General features: G+C 39.7%; 2 protein-coding genes and 1 long non-coding RNA gene across 3 annotated transcripts; 2 read left to right on the top strand and 1 right to left on the bottom strand.

Annotated features, from left to right (window-relative positions):
• Positions 1-998: 998 nt before the first annotated feature.
• On the bottom strand, positions 999-12123 carry LOC124181174. Its single transcript, XR_006870393.1, has 3 exons — positions 12003-12123; positions 3559-3815; positions 999-1867 (listed from the first exon to the last, which is right to left on the bottom strand). It is a non-coding gene; the product is annotated as an uncharacterized LOC124181174 (long non-coding RNA).
• LOC124181168 (endocuticle structural glycoprotein SgAbd-2-like) lies at positions 9165-12724 on the top strand. The gene is made up of 3 exons (XM_046567469.1): positions 9165-9318; positions 9525-9673; positions 12038-12724. Exons 1-3 carry the CDS (start codon positions 9307-9309, stop codon positions 12306-12308), a joined length of 432 nt encoding a protein of 143 aa, XP_046423425.1. The 5' UTR covers positions 9165-9306; the 3' UTR covers positions 12309-12724.
• Positions 12725-17521: 4797 nt separating this feature from the next.
• On the top strand, positions 17522-26098 carry LOC124187904 (collagen alpha-1(IV) chain-like). Its single transcript, XM_046580087.1, has 8 exons — positions 17522-17677; positions 17883-18223; positions 18356-18494; positions 19022-19213; positions 24151-24270; positions 24426-24790; positions 24972-25110; positions 25733-26098. The coding sequence occupies exons 1-8, from the start codon at positions 17591-17593 to the stop codon at positions 25883-25885; spliced, it is 1536 nt and encodes a 511-aa protein (XP_046436043.1). The 5' UTR covers positions 17522-17590; the 3' UTR covers positions 25886-26098.
• The last annotated feature ends 1356 nt before the right edge of the window (positions 26099-27454 follow it).

Consider the following 27454-nt stretch of genomic DNA (forward strand, 5'->3'; position numbering starts at 1 on the left):
TTACGTTGCGCATGACGTACGAGAACTAGATATTGATGCAACGCTACAAGAAATTAGCGAATCAAGCGCTGCGCATGAAATATGTATAATCTGGATAAACGACGAAACAATCAGAGCGAAAATTACAATGAACTCTGTAAATTGTTTTTATCAGCGTTCGTTGCTTTTTGATTGAAATGTGAATAAGTTAAATGACGTCTCGGGACAGACTTGACGTAACGGATGCGACAGAACGGGTGTTGTTCGATCCGATGCTCGCGGAATACATTTTTCACGCTAAACGATTTAGTTCCAACAAGTCACTAACAACATTGGTTAAAAAAAAGTACGGAAATAACGATATCCACTTTGTTTCTCAATGTTTAACTTTGAACGGCATGCAGCTATTTTATTGGAAAATTCTTGAATGCAAATATTTTATAATCAATTTTTGCTTATTGCATGTTTTGTACAGAATATTACATCAGTTACTGCTTGAACTTGCTTCTCTTTAACTCCTTGATGTCAATATAGATTTTAAAATTGAATAATATCTATGCAACTTGTGATTAGTGACACGAATGTAATTCTAACGTTAAAATCTGGCTGAACATCACGGAAGAATCATGGTCGATAAACTGCAGTTCTGATCAACAATCGAATAAGTTGTACATCACAGAAGAATCTTGGCCAACAAACTGTGCTTTCAACATTCGAATAAGCTGAACATCGCGGAAGAATCATGACCGACAAACTGCAGTTCCGATCGACATTCGAATAAGCTGAACATCGCGGAAGAATCATAGGTAACATTGTTGCGAAGAAAATTTGAACTCGTTCTTCCTTCACACAATACTCAAATTATTCTGAAATTTCACTATGTCAAAGTTATTTAAATTCTGTTGAGTCTGTGCAAGAGCAATGAAATTCCCTTTCTTCTTTTTCGAGGGTGTAATTTTAGTGAGTGTGGACAGTATCTATGTGAGCTGCATGAATCTGACTTTTAATTCAAATTAATGCGTCTGGAAAAAATATGACCAATACATGCACAATTGCAGAATAATATTACAATAATAAATTCGATTAATTGCTGGCGCATCTGACACTATATCAGACACAGTTACGTAATCTTAAAGTAACATTTATCAAACCTAATGTAACATGTCATATATCAACTAACTAACAATAGCTTGTTAGTCCCCAAACGTCATACTACATATGTCTTATAATTAAATGTCCTCCATTGAATTGTTCTGTCAAAATATCTTCATACGGAATTTGAGCAAACAATATTTTTCATAAACATACAACATATCCGTAAACAGTGTTAGATATCTCATTGTGGTATAGACATAATCCTAACTATAGATACATGTACTTGTATTTAATAAATTGTAAGAATATATAAGAGTTATTTAAAGCTAAGCTTTGTCCCTTGTTAATACAAGTACACCTGTATATTTTATTTTTACTCATCTCGTTGTCTCGCTAATTTATATTTCTTGAATGACACTCTCCATCGCCGCATAATACAGATGTTTAAACATTTACAGGCCTACATTACTACACATTGTAACATCAATCATTTTATCAAGATGCCGAAACATCTCTAATTCATTCGAACATCAACGAGAGTAACACAATCACACAAGTCTATATAATATACAGACATGTAAATGGAGGCCGTTACCGCTGTGTATTTGGTTTGCCAAAAACATACACCAATTCTTCTGGCAGCACCGCCAATTCGGCTACTTCAGCGTTGTGTATATGAAAGGGCCCAATTTTCAGAGTTCAAACTTCCCGAGATCAGTGGCTAACGTCCACTGCCTGTCTGTTGATCGTTGTCAGTATCCCCCAAATCGGTGAACGTGTCGGCCCAGCATTTCTGTTTTTTTAAAAATAATAACTGAAATTATAATAGCCAATTGGAAATCATGAATTTCAAACATACCGTTCGTCCTCGAAGCTCTTGGATGACAAGAACGTAAAGATCAACCGCAATGGTACTTCAACAACGTTTATTAGTCGACGTACGCTAACGGACTGGTAAGAGCGGCGATTGAAATCATCAATTATTGTCAAACTATATTTCGATTGCCGAAGAGTGGTGTGGTCGAAATGTGTAAACGGAGTTGACGCATTTCCACCGTGAGATATAATGTGTATTACGAAAAATAAAAAAAAAAACAATTTATTATCCAGAATAGGTGATTTCAGATTTCACGGTCATGTAAAGCGGATGTTGCAAAACTTTATATTTTATTTTAGTACACATATTTACTTGCTGTATTTTGATCCAGTACGTTACAAAATGTCATTAAAATGAATCAGTAGATATAAGAGTGGGTTCTGGGTAAATTTGCCTGACCGACCGAGTACTCTGTCGATAAGGTAGATTGGGTCAGAAGTCCCCTAATATTCCTACTTGGATCAGGTACGGATCCCACAATTTTCTAAATGTTTCGAGTCTAGGTGACTGCAAGTCCGTTGAAATTGAAACACTGAGTGTCGAAAATTGTGGTGAAACTTGAAACGAAATGGAGTTTGGAATATTCAAACATCGATTTTGGCTTACATAATTATACCTGCGCTGCTAATTATTACTTACAGTCTCTCATCGTTAGCTGGCAGTGAGTCACCGAGTAATTCCTTGGAGTCGAGTACCTGATTATAATTAATTCAATCTCCTAAAAGCTCTTAATCGTACAATGACAAATGGAAATCACAGTAGCCGTTGAAACGTTAAGCAAAACATATATTACACTGTGAAATCGAAGAATCTTAAATTAAGCCTATCAGGTCACGTGGTGTGAATTTCACCCCAAACATTTTTTCAACTTCTCACAGAGTCTCTTAGTCGTGGAAATGGGCCTCGTGGCGCTATTCTTCATGCGAAACAGAGACCTCATTTTTTCACCAAAATATCATGTTTCGGATCAATTTCACCCAATTTCACCCATTGGCCGTTAGGCGATTCTACTACGGTGTGACGTACTAGGGTTGAGATACTAGTTGCAGAATTGGGGAGTACCAAAGCCTAACCTCTATATACAGGGTGTCTAATTTTAATCAATCCAGTCAAGTATCACAAAATCCAAAAGTGTGAAGGAAAAATCTTTCGGGAAAAAATTGCAAGGTTCAAAGGGGGAAAGAAGATGAGAGTGTCACATTTTCCGTATGTAGACACGGAGTATCACTAGCTTTGAGTTTTAACCTTGTTTCTTTTTTTACACAGAACAGTGTATTTCTAATTCATCGGCATCTGAAAAGGCATCAAATTCCGCATCAAAAGATACTCACACTCCCACCACCTAAGGTCTACTACGGAAAGTTCTGTATCGTACTAGGTTCTTTTTTTTTAAGTTTCATCTTGAATTGTCTAGATTTTAGAATTTTGTTAATTAATTAATTTTTTTTCACAACTTTTGACTGACACGTTTTTCAGTCACAGTTTTGGCAGTTCGAGATATTCGACTGAATTGATGAAAATGAGCCACCCTGTATAAGTCGTGTATCCGTCGTGACGAATCGCCGTTTTTTCGCAGGGACCTCGCTGACGTCACAAATTGACCTCACCTTGACATTAGGCGTTGTCTTCCGGATGGCGCTCGGAGCATCTCCATTGTCCGATTAATCCTTCTGCTTGTTTTAACTCTGATAAAATCACCGTCACGTACCGTAGAGAAACGATTACGCCGCCGTTAGGCAGAGGTTTCTGCGGCGATGCGTGCCCACTTGCGTTCAGATGACCTTTCCATCTCCGATGCCCGGAGGTGACTTTGTTACGTTATACCTACGGTAGCAGCCTTGGTCCAGCGATTCCGGAATCGGTTCTACAAAGTACGAAATCGTACGCTCATTATACTGAAAAGTAACGTAATCCTGAAAATTCAAGGACTACGAAAAGTAGTTGAGGGTGAATCTACTGAAAATGATCGTGCGTGTATAATTATAAAACGTTGTGACTGAAATTCACGTGTAATTTATTACATGATTTATCTCATGAATTCGATCAGATATGTAAAAAATCACATAATAAATTACAACAGTACAAATCATTAGATGTACTAGATCGAAAATCATACAACGATTATTTATAATTCACTGTTTGATTTTTGTCCTAGGATATCTGACGATTCGTGCTTTTGTAATTTACTACGTGATTTTTTTATACTATATTACATCGAATTCACAAGATGAATAATGTAATAAATTACATCTGAATTTCAGTCACAACGTTTTATAATTTAACACGTGATTATTTTCAGTAGAGGAATAAATAAGTTTGGTTGTTTTTTTTTTTTTTTTTGACGAGTAACAGACGAGTTCTGTGCCGTCGTTATACGAATGTTGGAACGTTGTTTTCAATTCCATCACTTCGATTAATGATACGACACTCGAAAGAAATCAACGGGTCATTATTTTTAACCGACATATCACTCGTTATTGTTAACTTTCGAATTTGCAGGTCAATATGTGCAGTCTGAATTCAAATTTCGAGTCTCTACCTATTCGGAAAATAAGCCATCACGTTTGCACAATCGCGAAGAGAACTCTCTTCACTGGTATCACTTGGAAGCACAGTTGATTGTTTTCTTATTTCAGAAAATTACTGTGAAGAAACGGTTCCATGGATGCGTTTAAATATTTTCAAAAACTTATGTAACGCTGTACGAGAATCAAAGACATATTCATTATTCACCACAGACATAAATTTAAGTGATTTTTACGGTTAGTATGATGATAGAAGATGGGACTTTTACCGGACAGTGATTACGACACGACTGAATTCTTCTTACATACCTACATTTTATCGGTGGAGTTTGACAGACGCCTCGTTTTTTCGTCGAAAAATTTATAGTTTACAAAAAGAGGTGTAACAAAATATGTAATCGTTGGTCGTTACCTTGTTCGTGTAATTCTCACAATCCGTAACGTACCGTATCACACCGGATGCTTAAGCGACGAGGAATGTCCGAAGAAGAACGTTTCAATTCGTACTATACGTAACCGCAACAATAAAGGAAAGGTCACTGTATTACACCGAAAGAAGGATGGATTCGTTTGTGGTTTAGGCTGACAATGAGCCGAAAGCCATGAGGAAAGAATATTTTATCCAGTTTTTAATGTCAAGGTATCTTTTGTTCCTTTGAAGAACGATCAGCGCTCTCATGGCATTACTTTGAGTATTTTTTTTACGTGTAACATAACACAAGAATAAACGTGTAAGGTTCTGGCGGGGGAGGGGAATTCGAGATCCTTGGAATTGGGTCGAGACCCGCGGCTCATTTATACCGGTAACGAAACCTTTACGCGATTGCCTATCGGCTCCACTGTATAATGGAACAATTTATTTTGACTATCGCAACCCAATGAAAAAGGCGAAAGGGAACCACGCAACGCTTTCGTCCCACCTAAAGTTTTATTTCATTTGCATAAAACACCGCCTTTGCTGGGATCGCGCTAATATTCACACCATTTGTGCGGAATTTGGTTCATTGGCCAATCCCAAACGCAACACGGCACAAGTGGGCACTAATTTATTATTAAACCTGTTATACAGTTGCAATCGCGTCTCACCCGCATATAATTATTATTTGAAAATTTCTCAGGATCAACGAGACTGACTGAATTGTAATTTGCGATCATGCTGTAGCGTTCAGAAATACATTTTGTTAACGTCAAAACTTCCTGTATACGTATGAAAATACTGCGTATTATACATTTGAACGTGATTTCGAAAGCGCAGCTTCGCATTTATTGTTACATGCATTGAGAAACAGACAAATTTGTCAAAATTTTCATCCCCGAAAGACAAAACGTATCAAATATATAATATGTGTTAAAAACGGAGGATGAGTGTATAATTCTAGTTGTTAAAAATTAACAGATGAAAAGTTATTTCTAGCCAGCATCAACTTTTCATAAACTTTTACCGTTATGCAACACGAAAGAAATTGAACTCTATGGCTAGAGAAAAAAAACCGAAAAGGCGAGTATTAAATAGATGCGAAATTCGAGGCCTTCATTTCCGATCATCTTCAAAACAAAAGAATTCATGGATCAATTTATATCATAATCAAGATCATGGCTCACTTTTTGCCTACGCAAAATCGTCGCTGATCCGTGAGAATGAATTATTATTTGCTTCCTCGCTTGTCAAGTTTCATGATTGGGTCCGTCAAGAGATTTCGCGCGAATTTAAGTATGGAACATATTGTCTGAATATATATATACATACTGAACATGAAAGAAAAAGCGTCTCTAATCAAATTGACTAAGTAAGATAAATCTCATCACATATACGAGCAATCCGTGCAATTATAACGCTGCACACAACACATCAAAGACTATCATATTTCTAGGTGATTGATGAAGGAATTACAGAAAACAAAAAATTCTTAACCATCACGGAAACAAATTGAGGTTAAACAGTAATTGAAATCAACTAGTTGAATGGATTGGGCACTTAATCCCACGCACAGTCAGAACGATATGTAAAGGTGCCCCAAACCGTAATATTATATTCTATTTTTTTTTTTCTCTATTTGTCCATAAAACTGACCAAAAACTGTGATAAATTTATCCGATTCTCCCGAATCTCTTGATCAGCGGTTATAGCGTAACGAAAATAAAAAAATAAAAATGACTCTGGCAAGTTATAAGATCCGTATAGAATAATATTTGTAGTAAAACGAAACCAGAAAAACAAAAGTTGAAAAAAAAAAAACTAAATCCCATAATAATATATAAATACATATTTAAATAGGAACGAAAGGATAAATCGCTCAGACGTTAAATGTTACGATATGCAGAAATTAGCACACTCACGTTTAACAGACAGCTGCATGGTGTTACATAAATACATAGACGAGGTGTAACGCACGGCAGGATGATCGTATCGCCTCGACCGATTCCCTACAACGCCGGCAGCATCATTAATTGAGCCGGATGATGAGTCGTCTTACAGAAATTATCTGGCGGCAACGGACTCCCCGTAATTTATTACCATCGATACGCCGCAATGCGGTGACAACATGCACCGATTACCGTACAATACTTTTTACTCACGTGTCCGTATACACGAACACACGCGTGCATACATGCGTGCGTATACGGCGTTGCATTAAGTTGCCGAGTGGGCGTTACGCCTCGCACTCTTGCTCTCACTTGAGCTTGCGACTCGTCGGGTATTTCCACCTGATCGTGAGACGGTCCGTCGTCCGCGTGACAAACCAGAGATCAAAACGAGGCAGGACGATTACTTGGCTGAATAATCGTTTCTGATAAGTGACGTGGGTACCTACTTTATCGGCTCGATCATAGCTCTGCCCCTTAATTCCGGCGCAGGGCGATTAATCTCGTCACCCTTTTCGGTGTGATATTACGTTGTATGCAAGAGCTGTTCCAGGGCGGTGCTTTCGACGATTGTAATCGCTTTGCACCAGTTTTGCAACGGACTGACTGTGTACAGCTCGCATAATAAAGCCAAAAATGGGAGAATTTTACGACCCCCGGAGTAGTTACGTCGAGCAACGCGGTTAAGAAGCCAGTTTATAGTTTTTAAAATATTGCAATGGAATGTGGTAATGAGGCGGAGGATTTTGTCTATTATATCAGTTATACAGGTAATGATACACGCGTAACCTGCACAAGCATGAAAATTAATCACTTTTTACGGTGTTGTTTTAACGACGTATATATAGGTATATTTGCCTTAAAATAATGAGACACTTTTTCTCTCGACCAATATATTATTGTAATGTAATATGGTTGGGATACGTGCGGCCTTATCCGTTACGATTATTAATTCCTTTTTGCATTCCTTGGTAATTGTTTATTCATACGTCGACAATTTCAGAGATTACGAATAAAATTCTTACGTCCGCTCAGAGGAACGCACAGTAAAGTGCCGCAAAAGTGATGGATGTCGATGCCGGGACACGACAGTGCGCCTCTGCCTTTCAACGCGTGAATAATACGTCATTTGCAGTTGGAGCAATAGAGATTTCATACCTGCAATTTCACAAACACGGAATGACGCGTCGACTTAACCGTTTAACGTTATACTGAATATAATTATGACGAGGATGAGAGAATGACCCGTACAATTATTTGTTTTGTTTTTTTTTTTTTAACGACATTTTCTATCATCGGTAATTAAGCGAGGAACGCGTTCGATAATACAAATAATAATGCGAATGAAAACTTTGCAATAAGATTGGAATTTAATCGATTTTGAGAACTTGCCAAGAGATAGCGAAACAAAAAAACAATAAATAAATTTATTCGGGGTCATCCGGGCGAACAAATATACAGAAGATCTCACCCTCCCACCTTGTATGTTTAAACAAGAGAATAGTCGCATGTTAAGGTTAAGGTGCGATGCTGGAGCATGTATTTATAAAACACAATTTTTTATCGATATTTTTCTGTGTTTTCTGCACTTTCTTTACTTTATCTGCGAACCTGTTATTCAAAAGTGCAAACTAGAATCACAAAGGCCCCGATAATTCAATAATTAATATCGATTGTACAAAATCGACAAATTTCCTGTGCCCGGCGACCCGTGCATTTCTATTTACCGCGATCTGAATCTCCTATATACGTATACGAAAGTGCATGCAATAAACGAGCGGCTGCATGTTTAAAGTTCGATCGGTCCCGCGCATCGGATCGGACCGGATCGGATCGGTGCGGAATCCGTCCATCCAGGCCATCATCTGCACTACGAGGGCCCGGCGTTGCAGTGAAAGGAATACGCCCTGCGACGATGATCCGTGTCGGATTTGAATCTAAGCAACCTGCCCGGCCGAGATTGTCTGCGTAATATACATACATGTCGGTATTACACACACACACATATATATATACATATGATACTCGTGGCGAACGCAATTCCAGATTGATACGTGCAAAGGATATATATATATATATGTGTATGTGTGTGCGTATACATGTGTTATAAATGTTATAAATGTTATATATATATATACATTAGACGGTCGTGTGCACGCGTAGTTCCTTGCCTTCTTTGTGCCTCCCATTGTGTTCGCTGAAAGACGAGGTGCAGGCAGGTACTCTCAGAGGTTGTTTCTTGGGCGCCCGATGCCCCCTCTTCGCGAACCCGGAGGGGGCGCGTTACCCACGGTACCCCCTTATTAACCAAGAACCGAGCTCAGCAAGTTAGTATAAATTCGCATCGTACTCATCCGTATTTGCATCAGTACCTGCAGGACTCGCCTACCGATTCGACCGAGTATCAAATTACCAGCAATTCCCGATTCACTGAGCTCTGCAGCGCGGTTGGATCCCTTCGCAATCATGAAGATCTTCGTGAGTGAACGATTTCCATCTTTTTTTTTTTTTTCCTCCTCCCTGTATCATCTTGTACCTACGTCATTTTTTTTTTTTCTTTTTACTCTTTTCGTTACCGTTTCGCGTGACCGTGGATTTTTATTTTTTATATTTTTCGACGGGAATTTTTTTTCCACACCCGCGTAAATACCCGATTTCTCATCACACCGATTAACGCGTTGCAGATTATAGCGGTATTTGGACTCGTGGCGGTGGCCCAGGCGCAGTACAACAGGTACAACCCTCAGTATAACTACAACACCAACGGGGGTAGAAATTGGGCGATCCTCAAGCAGAACCAGGACAGTTCTCCGGATGGCTCGTACGCTTACAGGTGAATTGCAAACTTCGATTTAAAATAATAATAATAATAATGATAATAATACGCGAAGGTCGAACGGCCGTTGTAAATTGTTAATCTTAGGGCTCGTATTATCCGGTATTAATTATGTTTTCCTGGACCGCATTCCAGTCTGAATTATCGTTATTAATTTTGTTTAACGACATTCGTTTCGCAAGATTCTCTGCTTCTTCGTGCTTCATATTATATTTCTTTTTTTCTCTTCGTTTTTTTTTCTTGTTTTTTTTTTTTACGTCAATTGATTCATTTTATGATTCGCAATTATTCTCATACCTTGCCTACTCGAAGGACGTGTCGTTCACTCGGTATTACGTATAACGCCATTATAATCGGCACCTATACTTTAATTGTCCGGCGAATTTGATGGGATGGGTTTATTCTCATCCTTGGAACGTCAGCTCCACCGGCGTGTACGAAAAACATCGAGGATTGCTATTTTTAGACACCATAATTTTCTTTTTCTAATCGCTGAGGGGAGGGGAGCTTTTTGTGTTCTATATCCGGGGTATCGACCAGATTCTACGGTAGCTTTCACTACCACTTCGAATTTACGGTTCAAGTAGGAAAATACCGATCGCAAATCGGTATCAAAACCAAAGTTGTAGATAATTAAATTTCCTACAAGTTTAGTTATAACGATTTTCAGTAAAAACTTGAAAATGAACGAGTCATTTGACAAAAACGAATTTCCCCACAAATTCAAAATGGCGATCGAAGCTACTGTAAGATTTGGTTCTCGTTCTGGATTTAGTCAAAAAGACTTTGTAAATAAAAAGAGAAAATTGTGGTATGGAAAAATTGCAATTTCAAAAGTACATTATAACTGAACTATCTTTGAAACGACTGATAAAGTGATAGTTGAAATTTCGGTATGAATTGTATTTCCTAATTCTTTGGTATATATCATTTTTTTTTCTATCCGAACAAAGAGACGGCTACACAAGCATGCAGGAACGGTGGATAATTACCTCTGATTTTAATCGTTGAAATAATACGCCGTGAGGCTGCAGTACATGTATACAGGCATTATACAGCGGTTCGCAACACTTGCGCAATACGACATAATTAGCCCGACCATGTGGCCCACACGTTTCCGTAATTAAAACTGGGACATCCTTTGTCCGTCTAATCCGAGGACCTTGACCTACGGGAGGTTTTTCTCGTCTCCGTCCGATTAGCTGGCTAGCACGATTTTAATCAGGCGTCAATCTGGTACCCAGTTCGATCCTCGGTCGGTAAAAACAATCGCCAATCGAATCCTCGACTTGGATTAGTCACTTGTCGAATCCTCGGATCGCGATTATAAATTCCGACAGCTTTATTACCGGCAATCATCTGCCGTAATTGACAGCGAATGACCGGCAATTACGCATGGATATCGGCGGCACGGTGCGGAGAGAGGATTAAATTTATCGCTGGCTATTTTTGGAAGGTGGTTGCAGCCCGCGCGCGATATACTAGCTGGCCAGTTATTTCAAAATCCGCACTTTAGAAATTACCGTTTATATATTTTGCATTCACTGATTCCTAACCTGAGTGCAGGTGACAATTTTTCTATTCAATTTGTCGGAATTAGATGATGAAAAATTTTAATTCAACTTGGTGCAAAAAAAAAAAAAAAAATTGGGGAGAATTGATTATGAAATCCAAGAAATCTTGGGCCGTTCGGATTGTGAAGTATTTAAATATTCTTTATTACTTCGTTGCTATGCATTGAGAAAATATTGCACGGAAGCCACGCCTCGAGGCTTTCGTTACAGGATAATCGTTGGGATTCATAATGGCGTTGCGTAAACCGTCGCATCGCGTCGATCATATATATCCTTGAACGTAATCGGATAAAGGGATAACATTTTATCCGATTGCGTAATTTTTCTCTCTGATGAAAATCCAGAAAATCAGAGTGCTAGCAGCAGCTCAATTATCTAGTATCATTTTCCGAACCGATAATTAGAAAGCTCATCCACTCCGCATAAAAAAATGTTGACTTGAATCAACGGTAAAATCTTATCTTGTTTCTATAAAAAATTGATGTGCTCATTAGACAAACTAGTTTCACAAAAAGTTTCTTCGAATAAAAATTAAATCCGTTTCCCGTAACAAGAGCCTCATGTTCTGGTGTTTTCTGTGAAACTTGCCGCTCAACGCCGTCAGATAGGCAATCTTAGGTACACCTCGAACAGGCAGAGATACACGGTGTACCTTGTGTTGCCTATCAGCCGGCGCAGATCGGTAACTTTCACCGAAAACTCTCGTTATAAAATGAAAAATAGATATCTGGCTTATCGTTAGCTCGACTCACCCTTACTCCATTCTCTCTGCATTCCAATCTTTCAGCTACGACACGGAGAACGGAATTTCCGTCGCCGAGCAGGGACAACCGAAGAGCTTCGGACCCGGCAACCAAGTCGAGGTGGTCAGAGGCCAGTTCAGCTATTCGGCACCGGACGGCACCCCCATAACAGTGACGTACTACGCAGACGAAACCGGGTTCCATCCCAGCGGGGCCCACCTTCCGACACCGCCGCCAATCCCCAGGGCGATCCAGAAATCCCTGGCCTTCAACGCCGCGCATCCGGAGCCCCAGACGCCCTACAGGAGATACTGATACGGTGTGCCTGCAGCGAAATTGAGGAACCGAGAACTCGCACCGATCGCCCCGAATCGCGACTCTATGCCTACATTTTAAGTCCGAGGCCAACTCCCCTCCTCCCACCCCTCCCCCGCCTTCTCCTCCCTCCTTTTCCCTTGCGATCCAATTAACCAATTAACGATGCCACAATTATTGCAATTCGCGCGACTGTATAACACCTATGTTTAGCCCGCGATATTCAATTGTTATCTAATTTAAAAAATTATCCAATCATTATCTTAGACGATATGCCCCGTCGGATTATACGCCCGTCTTATTTTCTTTTCATTGATTAACCCAGTGCAGTGATTGTATAATTATTATTATTTTTGGTATTATTGTAGTATCCATGCACGAATAAAAACCTGGCATATGCAGTTTATTTACAGTTATACGAGTCTCGTTGCTGACGTTTTTTTTTCCACCCTTCTTCTCCTGTAATTTACATCGATTATTTTGTCTTCACGGTCGGAAATGGAGCGGAGTAGAAGAGTCGACTGGATTTATAAATCGTTGAGTTTAGTATGGGAATATTTTAAAGAGGCTAATTTCAGAGAGTTGTCAAGACAAGAAGCCAATTACGCGGTGCATCCTTCGGTTGAAACTGTAAAACTTGGCTTAGCAATGCAGTTTTACACGCGATTTAGTACTTGATATAACAATTTTTATGCATATCGACTGGCGCTGGGTCGTTAAAATTTGCATAATTGAGCAAAATCTATTAACACCAAGAGCGACGATTGCCATTTAACAGCTCATTATTTAGTATGGTGCAAGGCGTGGTTTGTCAAGGAGTGGCTGAATAAAAATAAACAAAGTAAATAAAATGGATAAAACTTAGAGGTTGTCGAATACTAATTTCGTATCTGTAATATGTATAATTGCTATAACCCATGGAATTATTATGTACATGGATATATACTATTGTATGCGTATGTAAATTTTGCTAAAACCGGGTTCGTGTCGATGAAATATTAGTGATCGTAATATCGTGATAAAGGTGAGCCAGTGAAAGCAGGACATCATCACTTACCTAGACCTATTACACAACAATGTGTCAGGGTCTAACGCAGCATTCAGTCAGGCGATTCACGTACATTTTACAAAATCAAATAATACAAACCACCCAGATCGCGAGCTTGTTCACAGCCTTTAATTGCGCTCGTATTAAACGTTTTCGCAATTTTTACTCTCGAGTCTGAACTGATTTTACAGTTTCGAAAGTACTGCTTGTAATTAGTCAATCAATCGCAGTCTTTGAACCTTATTCATTGTTCACCGTAGCCGATTAATCTTCTCTCGGAGAAAAATTTACGAGGCCTTAATACAACGATGATTGATGTCTTCTCAATTGGACGTGGTGAAAACTACAACAGCGTTAAACAGGGCGCTGTTTCACCATGAGAGATTTTCAATATCTGCAAACCTGTTAGCGAAACGATTTTAATCCGCGAATGGAAACATGTTCGTGATCTATCGCGAAAAATCCATACAATGGATGATTTTCAACATATGACGTGTGAATAATGACCGTGGGAATCCTTGTTTGAATCTAGACACAAGAGTTCACGTTATGCGGCGCAAATTTATTGTTCTTTCTAAGACAAGCTCGGCATTCTCGACTTCGCGTTCTCTAATTGTTCTTCCGCGTTCGTATCAACTCAAAAGTGTTGCACTGGCTTATTAGACTCGTTCATTGTTGAAAAATTGTCGCATAATTTTTTTCTACCAGAGACGAATAAGATTGTTACGTAAATTTTGTGTTTTGGAGAACGTACGCTTCTCGAGATAGACAATGGCATACAAGGGAAAACAGCCGAGGCTCTGCTTGTGACGACACGATTTACGCATTTAAAGCGAGATTTGAAGATATGTAGCCAAAATACCGAGTTACGTAAAATTAATTGCTGGTCTGCAAGTAAAATTTCTCTTTTCATCTCATGATCTTCATTAATTACGTTTAAACACACCGGTTTTTGAATAATTGGTATTGAATGTTGTTTCTGTTCCGTGGGCAGAGTGCAAACTCTATCGATAAAGTCAACGCTGTATTATGTTATTTACCCACCGCTCCTTATACCGCTGACTTTCAGGTCACTTTTAATTACGCAGAATGAAAATAACAATGGAATTTTTCCAAATATCTTCAAGAGGGATCAAACGCGTCTCGAAATAGATGCGAGATGGAAATTTCCAGGGATAAACAAAAGATTAAAAATCCCACACCGCGATAAATTTCAATACAAAATAAAAATCAGTTTTGTAACCTCGACCAAAAAATCTGGATACACGATACTATTCGGCTCGGTTTTATCATCATTTGTACAACTTTTTTTTCCAATTATACCAAAAATTTTACATTGGTTCCAGGATAAATCAATTTTCAACCTTGTTCAACTAAAAAAAAAAAAAGATAATATGGCAAATTAAATAAATTAACTTGTCGTTGAAGTAACCAGAAAATTTAGTATTCGTAACTAAAACGGTACTGAATAGTTACTTGTACCACATTTTCTCGCAATTCAAACAATAGTTAAATCTTTATTGCAACGAATCTTGTACTTGACTACGATTCTCTGGTGACTACAACAGATGAACTTTAAAACTCGGTAGAGGAAGCGTAGATTTTATCTGTGTGTGAAATTCTATGATATACGGTCGATTGGAACTATCGGATCTTCGGCAGGGCCAATTAGCGTTTCTAAAATAGGATTAACGATCGTTTATGTAACGATATCAGTATAACCTGTGTAACAGAGCACAGCTGTAATAGATTTGAAACTTGACACGTTACCTCACCTCGCGGTGTGCAGGAGGTCAAATTTAACGCGTAATATTTTTTGCCCAATTTTAAGGCCCTGTAATTAACGTTGAAAATTGACGAGATTTCGATCCCTACTATATAATTAAATTGTAACCCATAAGTGTATAAATTTTAACGATGAGCAAACAAATATCAAGCAACATCGAATCCCTTTCCTCCAGGTAAACGTGTTCACTTTGACAGGCGTATATTTTGAATTAACACGGTATCCAGCGGTTAAAAATTTTCGATCAGTTATGGAGTTGCGATATTACATCTCTCCGGCATGCGGCGATTTCTATCAGACACGAGGGTCTTGGACAAACGGCCGAACATCCTTTACGTCGATACGATATTAATCGCGATAGCTCGTGAGAATCGCACGTACCACGGCCCGAATCCTTTTCCCATTATGGTTATAAATTCTAACGATACACACGAAATCTGTATTTTGCATACAATCGGAAAACGGCGCCTCGGTCTACCGTTCCACTAGAAATATTTCGGCCAAGGTGCAACTGCGCGCTACAACGCGTACAAAACAATTTGATTACAGTTTGATCTTGCGCCAGAAATACAATTTTTTATTCTACTTTTATCTCGTCATTATTTCCTCCCTCCGATAGGTTTTGTTCTCATCTTATCTATCGACGATCGACTCGCGGATGATCTGGGATTCTTGTTTCCGCCGATTCTACACGTACGCGGTGAGACGGAGGCTCCGCGATTACGTTATACAGCGTAAGGCTGTAGGCCGTCTGCGAGGCGCGATGAAAATCGAAATCGAAGAGAAGGGAAAAAAGAAAAGTAAGAATGAATAATAAAAAAACAGAAAAAAAAAAATAAAAAATACGAAATCTGTGGGCGGATCCCGCGTTAGCTCTCAATGTCGAGTGACGATGAACAAAAGATCACTTATTTACAACGTAATAAAATTTTGCACAAACCAGCAGACGACCATCGATAAAGAGCGAATCGCGAGTTGGAGGGAGAGAGCGAGAGGGAGAATATAATATCTAGATTAACGCCGGGATTTCCAATTCTGAACCGAATGGATGTCCTGAAGTATTTTTAAAAAAGCAATTTCTCTGCAACGCAATTACTCCCTGAAAGATTTCGTCGGCACGAATTGTCGACTAAATATTCAAAATGCAAGCAATGATTATCAGGCATTACGAACGATCAAGAAGACACCTGTCAGCATGGCTCTTGGTTGCACACAAATCCGATTTCGAGTATGCGATACGAGACAGATGCGTTGCGAAACATCCGCGAAAGTAACGATAAGCCCGTAAATCTCTAAACGATGTGGCGGGTGAGATAAGATGAAAAAAAATTAAACTCCCTCACTTTCTCAGACTTATTATAATCGTTTCGATTGTAATTAGCTGTGACAGTTGTTACGACGGGACGGTAATTGCAGGGGTTGGCTGTTAACGGATAACGGATAATTGTGCGCCGCGCACACATTCGAAAAAACAACATTGCGAAATTGAGTACCATGGATAGTTGCAGTCTGCAGGTGCAATTATACAGTTGCGATGCGGTTCTAGTTCTTGATCCAGCTCCGTGTGGAACATGCCGGTCGGGTTATAATGAAGCACGGAGTTCGCATGAGTAGTTATAATAGCTAAGGTACCAGCGACTTGATCTCGGGATTGACCTTTGTAACTTTATTGGCTCATCACTCGAGCGCGGAGGTGAGGATAGTTGGATGCTGAACCGTCTGGAAATAAATGAGAATATCATGCAAATATCGGCTGACTGAGTGCAGTTTTATCGCCGCGACGTTGGGGCTGCAGAAGAGTCGCGGAGGAATCGTAACGAGAAAGGGTCGCGATCACGGCTCGGAGCCAAGGCTGATGGGATGATATACCTGCCATGTACGACATCGGAATTTCATGATATTTTGAATTCTGTTGATCGACCTTCGAAAAATGAAAAATCCATTTGTAAACGTCTAGGTATAACATGGATGTGTGATATAAATTACGGATCGCGTCCGGGCGACATTCCGGTATCGGTAACAAATTCGCAGGGAATTGGAATTCCACACGTGGTATGATAGTGTTGGCGCAGGGTCGTCATGCGACATCCGTTTTAACGACAACCTAAATTCGATATGTATGCCTGAGGCGAACAAACACGTAGAAACCGCGAAATCCGTGTACGTGTACGTGCAAATTTAAACTGCCGGGGATCTATGAATATTTGTAAATTAATGGATGTACACCGGACAAGTGGTAATAATATTTGTTTTTTACCATTTTTAATTCTGTCGTTTGGTTTTGTTTTATCTTTTCTTTTTTCCCTTCACATTTACTCATCCTCGGATTTGCGTGCGCGAATTAACATCTACAAGTCGAGACTAATCAAGGGATGAGTCGATTTGACAATACCGCGCCGGCACCTGATTGGAGGAGGCGATTAGCCGCTACTGATCAATTTGGTATAAATGGTGCGGGATCCGTATCCAGAAATCAGATTCATCCGAAGTTCTATCCTATCGGGAGCATCTTCTACTCTGACCATGCAGTTCCTAGTGAGTGATCTATCCGAATAGTTATCGAGTTATTATTACCGGACGATCGTTTTTACAGTCACTTATAATTTTTGATCGATAAAATATACCTAATAATCGAAAACGAGGCAGAGTTAGTACTCGGTAATCGAAGCGAAAAAATAAGGGAGTAAATTACTACCCGAGGAATTATTGCCGTACGAACTTAATTATTCTTTAATTCCAGATCGTCGCTTGCGCTCTTTTGGGCGTGGCTCTTGGCCAGTACAACACATACCAAGGCTTCCCAGGCTACCAGGGCAACCAGGGATACCCAGGATACCAGGGCAACCAGGGATACCCAGGATACCAGGGATACCGGGGATACCAGGGATACCAGGGATACCCAGGATACCAGGGATACCAAGGATACCAGGGATACCAAGGATACCAGGGATACCGTGGCTACCCCGGATTCCAGCCCGCCAAGCCTGTTGAGACCAAAGAGAAGGAAATAGTCCCGGTCAAATCGGTCTTCCCCGTCAATCCAGTCGTCACTCCAGTCTACACCAAGGGAGCGTACGAAAGGTAGGCCAGAATTCGAATCCTGACTATTGACTCGGTCGTCGACAAGGGGCCTTCGACTTTTTGACCGTTTATAAATGGTAATTTTCTACCCTGGAACGAACGTCGACTGTAAATTTGCATCATCTTTTCCAGCGGAGTCTACGCCCGTATTTTGGCCCAAGAACAGGATGTCTCTCCGGACGGTTCTTACTCCTACAGATACAGTACTGACAACGGAATCTCCGCTGCCGAGAGCGGCTCTCCCGCCAACGGTCCCACCGGTCCAGTAGAGGTAAATAATACTCGGTCTAATTGGTGGCAAAACATTTTTATCCCCGAGTAATCGATTCTCTCGACCGGTTACTGCCCAGTTTATTCTTCCTCGCTTTGCCTTTTAATTAACCTCTCTCTCACTCCTCCCCCTCCGTTGACAGAATTACGATTTCTCGTGTAATTCTGTTGCGCACGCCAGTCGTAAACGATTGATTCTTACCAGCAAACCGAATTGGGAAGGGGAAAATAAGGTAAAAGAGTCAAACAATACCTGATGAGTAAGGTCACGATTTTAAGGCCACCGCAGTTAAAAGTTTCGAAACACCGCCGTGCGAGGTATAAAGTCGACCGCGATGTCAGGATCCAGACAAACTCCCCGGCATTTTGCATCGGACTTTACGTCCCCTTATCTCACTTTATCAATCGTCGATGCACACGCACCTTCGCGTACGAAGACCGCACTCCGCTACTCGTACCGCTCTCGATACGGAGCGATAACCCTTCTTCCTCCCCGATGTCAAACGCTCATGCGCATTTCCGTTCCAGGTTGTTAACGGAGAGTACTCTTACGTCGCCCCCGACGGTACTCCCTTCCAAGTCCGATACGTCGCTGACGGAAACGGCTTCCACCCCCAGGGTGTCCACATCAGCACTGTAGGTTCAGGATACGCCCGACAGTACGAGGGTCGCGCCCTTAACGTTGTGGCTAAGCCCGTAGAAGCAGCAAAGAACAAGGAATAAGGACCTGATCACCGGCGTATTTATTTGGAAACAAACTAGCGTTAGTTATTAATCTGCTTGGCCTGAGCGCCACATTTGTTGTAATGTGCAATTTCACCGACCGACATGAGAATTGTAGAAGTGGAAGATGAATTAATAAAGTTTCAACTATAATTCAAACAAAACAATTTGCCTTTATCATATTGTTATACACATCCTGATCTGATCCTGACGAGTATCGCATTATAGATATTGTTATTATAGAAAATTTCAGAAAAGTCCAGGGTACAGTTGCAAAAACGATGCCAATAATTTTAGAATTGCAGGAAAATGTGACGCAAGAAACTATTTGCAGTATATAATCGTAGTGATTGTCGCTGCTATTACATTTCCTGGCTATTACAACATCGAATGTGTTTGTTTAGATTTCTGCTTCTTTTTCGGCTAAACAAGGTCTTGATATCAATCTATTGTTGTACAAACGTGAAATGATCGAAATGGCTGGAAAAAGTTTGGAACGAACAGTGACCGTAGATCAAAAACTGTACAGTAATACATGCTAGATTTTCAGCAGATTACAGGTACAAGACTGATTTTCGCGTCACACCCAGAACTATACTTTTCAGTGATGGTAAAAAATGAGAATAGTCAAGGACTGTGTACTACAGTAACCCACGGAACTATGGAAATTTCAATGCTGGCGAATCAAATTCTCTCGTCTGTCCGCCTATTATACCTTAAGTTTTAATGAAATTCCGTGATTTACGACCGTGTAATACAACTTCCTCGTAGCAAGAGGCATCCACGTTCAATCTCACGGGTTTGGGCAAATTCGAAGGTCGAGATGAGTAGCCGGACGAACACGTTCTCAATGCGATGTATGGGGCATGCCACGTCAAATTAGCAGCCCATGCATCTCACCCTCTTCGATTCTCATCATTTTTTAGTATGATGTTCTTGTCAACCCAAAAAGATCCCGGGAATTCTTTCAGATTTTTTTCAGCCAACAGTGGAATTGGTAAAAACTCGCAGAAACAATGACGAAAACGCGATTTAAATTTTTTTTTAACATTTCACACTGATTCTGTGATTCGAAATATGGGTTTTACGCAAGACATGATAATGGGGTCTCAATATTATTTATTATTTTACTATTTACTATTTCCGAAGTGGTCGTGCTTTTTTATTTTTCATGCGCCTCGATCTAAATAGATTGCAGAATCGCATTATTTGTATGATTCCGTGATCTATTTAGACCGGGGAATGGGAAAATAAACTTCAATTCGAACATGGGAAAACTAAAATCTTAAAAAAAAAAAAATAGTAAATATTGAGATCCCGTTATCATGCGGTGCTTAAAAATCACATTTCTAATCATAGAACCTGTGGGAATTTGTACAGTTTCGAAAAAATGGTGTTTTTGGAATTGGATATTTACTTTTTTTTTCCAAATTTCACCGGTGGCTGAAGAAAATCTGAAAAAATTCACAGACCTTTTTCGAGTCGGTATGAAAATCGTATCAAAAAATGATTAAAATCGAAGAGGACGAGGCACATGGGCGGTTAATTTGACGCGGAATGCCCCAATACACATACAACGTCAACTCGCGTGGAATAATTGAGTATAAAATAAAAATTCAAATTTAAAATCGAGACCATGCCATTTCGTTTGGACCCTTGGATAACTTAGTTGCTTGGAATTTATTCACGCTGACACATGACAGACCAAACCACTTTTTGTCTATTACTATTCTTTTTTTTTTCCTCTTATTTTTATCTCCATCTTCATTTCCCCCCCACCCTTCGAACCGATGTCTGGCACTGAACAACACCCGTGTGTATAAGCTCAGGGCGAGGCTGCGGCTCGGCCCGCCTAGGCAAAGGTGAAAGTGCTCTACGCATCCCAAGTATCTTCCACGATTTTGCATTTTTTATTTTATTATACTGGTCAAGGACCGTCTAATATACGTATATTTGCGCTCGTTTGTCGGTGTGGATCCGTTCCAGTGTAGGCGGACGTATATAGTATGCCTACCTATCAAAAGGTGTTGTTGGGCAATGGCAAATGATATTTTCATACGTATAAACGCTCGTAATATTTCGAATTACACGTTACGTCAACCAACCGCATGTACGCTCGATAGACCTTTTTACAGAACTGCATATCGCGATTCGTGCAAACTGTTCGTTGCATCGATCTAACGAAGTATTTGGCACAAAATGCCACGTCTTCATATCCAATTATGTCATCGATGAAAAAGTATTCCCGTATTTCAGCGGATTGTGATATCCCGGATATGGAATTAATATTCTCTAGAACTTTCAATTTCGGGTAATCTCAAACTGCTGTGCGGTATGACTAATTGTATAATTAGCCACGAGTGTATTATCGACAACTATTTGCAAATAGTGTCATAGATTAAGATTGGAATTCGCAAACTGAGGCCATGCACTTCACGTGCTACGTTTCGATGAATAAGAAATTAAATCCGTTGGGAAAAACAAGCTTAGGCGTGGTTAAATTCCTGTGAACAACGAAAACAGCATTAATTTAACGTTATTTTTGTATACATTGATGGCATGTTGTACAGTATTTGCAAAATATTGTCATTAGTCCATCGTGAAACATTGTAACGCAACATTATCCTTATAAGCGAGACGCGCATTATCGTTGACAAATTACAGTAATCAATCAGACAAGATAAGTAATATACAAGAACTTCTATTTCGTAATGCGAGGCGAATTTCATTTGTGCATATAAATCAGAGACCGAATAGCTTGACAGACCTTGATTGAACCGTATTTTACAAGGGGATGCATACCTACCGATGTGAATCGGAAAAAAGTGAATCCTGTTTCGCAGTTTTTTCAACCCCTTCACTTTAAAATGAAAACATTGACTCAAAATGCCTTCATTTGAGTAAAGAAACACTTTTTGGCCGATTTTGAGATGTTTTGGACAAGTTTCAAGAGCTGTTTTTTTTTTCAAAATTTGCGTTTTTCTCGCAATGTGAGAATAATTTTAAAAAATGAATAGCGGCAATCGATTTGTCAGAAATTTTACCCCCACTTCATATACTTCACAATTATTTAATATGCAGTATGTTTCGAGAAAATTGTAAAAAACGAAAATAAAAATTGCGTAGCGAAAGGACTGATTTCGTTATTCTGTTGATTGCTAGCCAGAATCGAACATTATAAGAAAATAATATCAATATATTATTTTCACGAAGTTTGAAACACTGTACGCTTTCCAAAATTCACGAAAGCCGCGCGCACGCTTCTAATTTTATCGTATGTCACATATTTAAAATAGGTTTATAATAATAAAAATTAATTTATCGAGGAGAAACGATTTTATCTTTCGCAAATTAACAAAATGTATAGTTTTCTTTTCGTCCCAATTATTCGCATCGGATTGTGAGATTCTCGGGCGATTCAAAGTCGCTGCCGCAGCTACGATGAACGTTGTCCAAATTTTTGCCACCGCTGTCTCTATCTAGCGGCAAGGCAAAGTATCGACTTCGCGAAAATAACACAACCCGATGAATCGCTATATCGGTAACATTAATGAACCTATGGCAACTGCTCGTGTGCATCATGCTCTGAAACCCGCTTCGATGCTTCAGACGCATTTAAATACGTAGGTGAAATTCGGCTCGCTCTGCGAGCGGTATTTTGAAATTTGCGCGCGGTTCCGAAGCGGGAAATTAGAAATTCGATCCCTTCTTGAAAGCATAGCGAGTTCGACACGATTTAACATTTTCTTTCCCCTGCCAGGTTCTCCTGTCCTTTTACTTTAAATCACATATAGATTGAAAAAAAAAGTTTATAATTTCGGTTGGAAATGAAGTTTTGTCATTTCAATTTTGACATTTTTGGAACATTACAATATACAAAAAATGATTGCCAGAAAGATTTCGGTTTCTCCCGACAAACTCTCACGATGATCTCGGGAACGGCGCGATAGAAAAATCTGAAATTTGCAGAACTTGACAGTTAATTGATGGCCATGAAACATTGCTATCAAATTTGGCAATGAAATCACTCGTTCTAAAATATTTTTATGATAATTGACGGTACTTGTTCCAGTGATAGCTTTGGGTTCAATGGCGATGAAGAGTACCCCGAAAACATTTGTCCTTACGATTTGTTTTCATTACTTCACCTATAAGCCCTGCGAATTGGCGATAGTACGTCATAATTAGCGTGGCGCCATTTCGATTACATCCGGCTAGATGTGGTTCGATCAATGAGATCATCTGCCTCACGGATTAAATTTCTTGGATGGCCGTATCGGTCTTTCGATCCTTAGCAAATCCGAAAACATTTCCGTATGATAATTAGCTTCAGTGCGAATAAATTTATCATTGTATCTACGTATTCACACCTCCATAAAGCTTTATGCGGCTGTTTTTAATGTCCTGTACAATTGGCGCCTGGAAAAACAATGTCGCCCTGATGATTCCGCAGTTTTATAGTATACCAGTTTCCAAATTGACAGGAGGATTTAATCTTATCTCAAGTCCAACGATTGGCCTTCGAAAGCCATTAAATATGTTATATAAATAAACGATCGACTATTGACATTCCGTAAATGGTAACACCCACCGAATTTGAATTCTCTCTAATCTGGTGACATTGAGATCAATGATGTTACTCGCATAGCTGAATTCGTCACATCCGTTCATCATCGTATGTTTACGCCTACGGGCATTGAACACAGTCCTAAAAAATTGTATAAATGCTAATGTTAATAGTTCGGATTGAGAAATATTGGTAAATTGATGGGTGTGTACCGGACGAGTTTTAATTTTGTCTTCATTTTTTATTATTATTGTTTTTTTTTTTTTATTCAAACTCATTCGCCGATTCACGTGCGACGATTATACACATGCTTCAACACTGTTAAGGGATTGAACTGGTTTCAGAATACGGGCGATCCGATTGGTAGATACGGAGAAGGAGTCCTGATCACTTTCATATAAATAGAGCGAACTCGGACTCCAGAAATCAAATTAACCCGGAGCTCAATCCTCTCGACAGCATCATATCGTTGAACATGCAGTTCTTAGTGAGTGTTTTTTTAAATATTACAAAGACTCGACAAACGCATTAGCCCTTTTTCGATTGTCTCGAATATTGGGAACAGTGTGATATTTATACTCGTATCTGCGGTAACATCGGAAAAAGTGAAACTCATCCAGCGTAACTTCTGTATTATTCCAGATCGTCGCTTGTGCTCTTTTGGGAGTGGCTCTTGGCCAGTACATCGGGTATCCAGGATACGAAGGATACGCTGGATACTCCGGCGTGTACCCAGGATACCGAGGATACTCGGGATACCCAGGATACACGGGATATCCAGGATACCGAGGATACTCGGGATACTCAGGATACTCTGGATTATACCCAGGATACGCAGGATACGACGGATACCGTGGCTACCCCGGATACGCCGGCTACCAGACCTTCAAGCCCATCGAATCAAAGGCGAAGGAAGCATTCAAGAAAATTGCAACGGTAGCCGAGGTTAACCCAGTGTTTCCGGTAGTCGCTCCAGTCGTCCCGATCGTCCCGAAGGCGTTGGGAAGGTACCGAAATTTGATTTGCTACTCGGGACCAAGGTCTTCTTTCACTGACGAGGCAAACTCTTGGTGAAATTGCTCTCGAAGGATCAGATTCGCGGATGAATCGCCAGTTTTTCCAATTCCGCGGCGGAAAGTGTGGATTGGGTAATTTTTATTGAACGATTATCCTTGTTTTTTCTTCCAGCGAATCCTACGCCCGCATCGTCAACCAGGATCAGGCCAGCGCTCCGGATGGTAGTTACAGGTATAGCTACCAGACTGAGAATGGAATCACTGCTGCCGAGAGCGGCTCATCAGTCGTTGGTCGCAACGGTCCAGAAGAGGTTTGCACAATTATTGAACAGCCGTGTAATCCTAACTCCATTCGTCACCATCCGTCTTTCCGATGTCTCATATATTGAAAAGCGAGTCGATGCGTTTAATCAGCCCAGAAACACTTTCGATTCGAGATAATATCAAATGAATTGATTTCTTGAAACTGGTCGAAGTTCGGATCCATTACCGAGGGGAAGAATCTAGATGAGCTTGATATCGATCGGCACTTAAAAATCAGCGCGGCGATATAAAGTGGTTCGCGAAGCTAATCAAAGAGCTATAAAACTTGTCGAAACATTCGTGTTATTTAAATTCTTACGAAAGAAGATCACCTCCGAATGAGCGAAGACTAGTTCTGAATTTGGTTTAACATTGAATACGAGCTTCTCAGTTGGTGGTATAAAATTGCCACGCCTAGGTGTCGTAATCGAAATTGATGTGTGAAATACTCTTTTTATTTTCGCACGATCATCATCCTTAATGAGGTTTACCGTCTTTGCAACCATTCGACTCTGCAATACCTCTCGCGTTCTCTATGCGTTTCCCTTTTTCCTTCTTTCTGATATTTTCGGCTTTCTCGTTTTTTCGAACGGAAGTCACTGCTCAACTGCCTTTCAATTTTTGTTTCAGGCTGTGGTCGGAGAGTACTCTTACACCGCCCCCGACGGAACTCCCATCCAAGTCCGTTACACCGCTGATGAAAACGGTTTCCATCCCCAAGGAGTCCACATCCCGAGCACCGCCAGATACCAGAAAAGAGCCGCTTCTGCCGCTGAAAAATGAAACTTGGCGAAGACACTGTCAAGGCTGACCGACAAGGCTACGAGCTGCGACCGTCGTCGAACCCTAAAACGAACTAATATTAATTATGACACATAAATTCATGTTAGATCTGTTTCATTTTTTACCGATAATCCAGCTATATACGATTAACGCTATTGTAATTAACGTCCGATGTATAACGGGATTTGAATAAAAAACATATACCCACGACAATAAGTATTTTAATCCCCATTTTTCAAAAATATATAAAGTCATCAGCATATGACGTTTACCGTTAGTGAATCGTTCTTGTACCACATATATTACTTATACATACTTTAGTTTGATTGGAATTTAGCGAGAATTTATGACCGTGTTACAGAACATCCGGATCACGGTAGGTGTGTATATGACATGTTTAATAACACATCTCTAAGTGAATCCCAAGGTGGAGATCACTGTTTAGATAACATATGTTTTCCAATATTCATCGTCCCGTAACTCAAACAGCAAAAACAGGTCTAGAATTGCCCGCATGAGAAATATATTTGCGAACATTATTTGCGGACACGTATTCTCTTGCACTATGTCGCATTAACCCAATGTATAAGGATCGTATATCTTTCGCAAAGAAATATGACCTCGAACATTTTTCTCATAGAATATAAATGTTTTTTTATGCGTACTCAGGGAGTGCTAAGAAAAAAACGAGTATTTCGCTGTTCCAGATTAGGTGGGCGTATCTTTTAAATGTTTCGCAAGAGCAGATGACATTTATAGACAGAAATTTTAGTGAACAATATTAATGATAACATTATGATGATAACGATCAATAAACATTAGGTTTTGTGGAACTGGAAAGCGTCAATTTATACAAGCCTTAATCTGAAACATCGATGTACGCAACGTTTATACAAAATGCCAACCGCTGCCACCCAAATAGGTCATGTCAATATTCTTTCGCATATTTCAATCGGTAATACCAGAATTTATAGTCATAGTCACCTTAAAAATATCGACAATTCAAACCTAGTGGAAAGCGAGCTGCGGCTTAGAATTACGTCAGATCACGATTAGAACACATCTATCGTGATATATGGTGCTATCTCCAAAACACAAGGCAATATTGTGTACCCGGATGTAAATAACTTCTACGTGTATATTCAGAACAAAAAAATTCCAAACCCTGTTCACCTAATATTTTCTATAGATCGAAAATGAACACTTAACAAAGGGGAAAATTCTTACGGATAATTCAAATTTCTATGAATAATATAATTATACAGATGTAATACAGTGCAGTGCTAAAATGAATCATGAAAGATTTATACACAATAACGAAATACCGTCTGCGTAATACATTCTCTTCATTCCGTCGTTGAGACGTCGCATTCCTTATAAGTAAAACGAGCGTCACAACTGTTGACCAATTATCCTAATAAATCGAACTCAGATGTAATACGTAAGAATTGTCCTCTTTGCAATACGAATTATAAAGATTTAACACATTCTTCTATCTTAGATTCAAACAAGCTGTGTAGAACTGCTACAAAAACCGTTCTGCCTCCCGTTTTCAACGTAAAGTTTTGT

The sequence above is a fragment of the Neodiprion fabricii genome, chromosome 1 (assembly GCF_021155785.1).
Source record: "Neodiprion fabricii isolate iyNeoFabr1 chromosome 1, iyNeoFabr1.1, whole genome shotgun sequence".
Taxonomy (NCBI): Eukaryota; Metazoa; Arthropoda; class Insecta; order Hymenoptera; family Diprionidae; genus Neodiprion; species Neodiprion fabricii.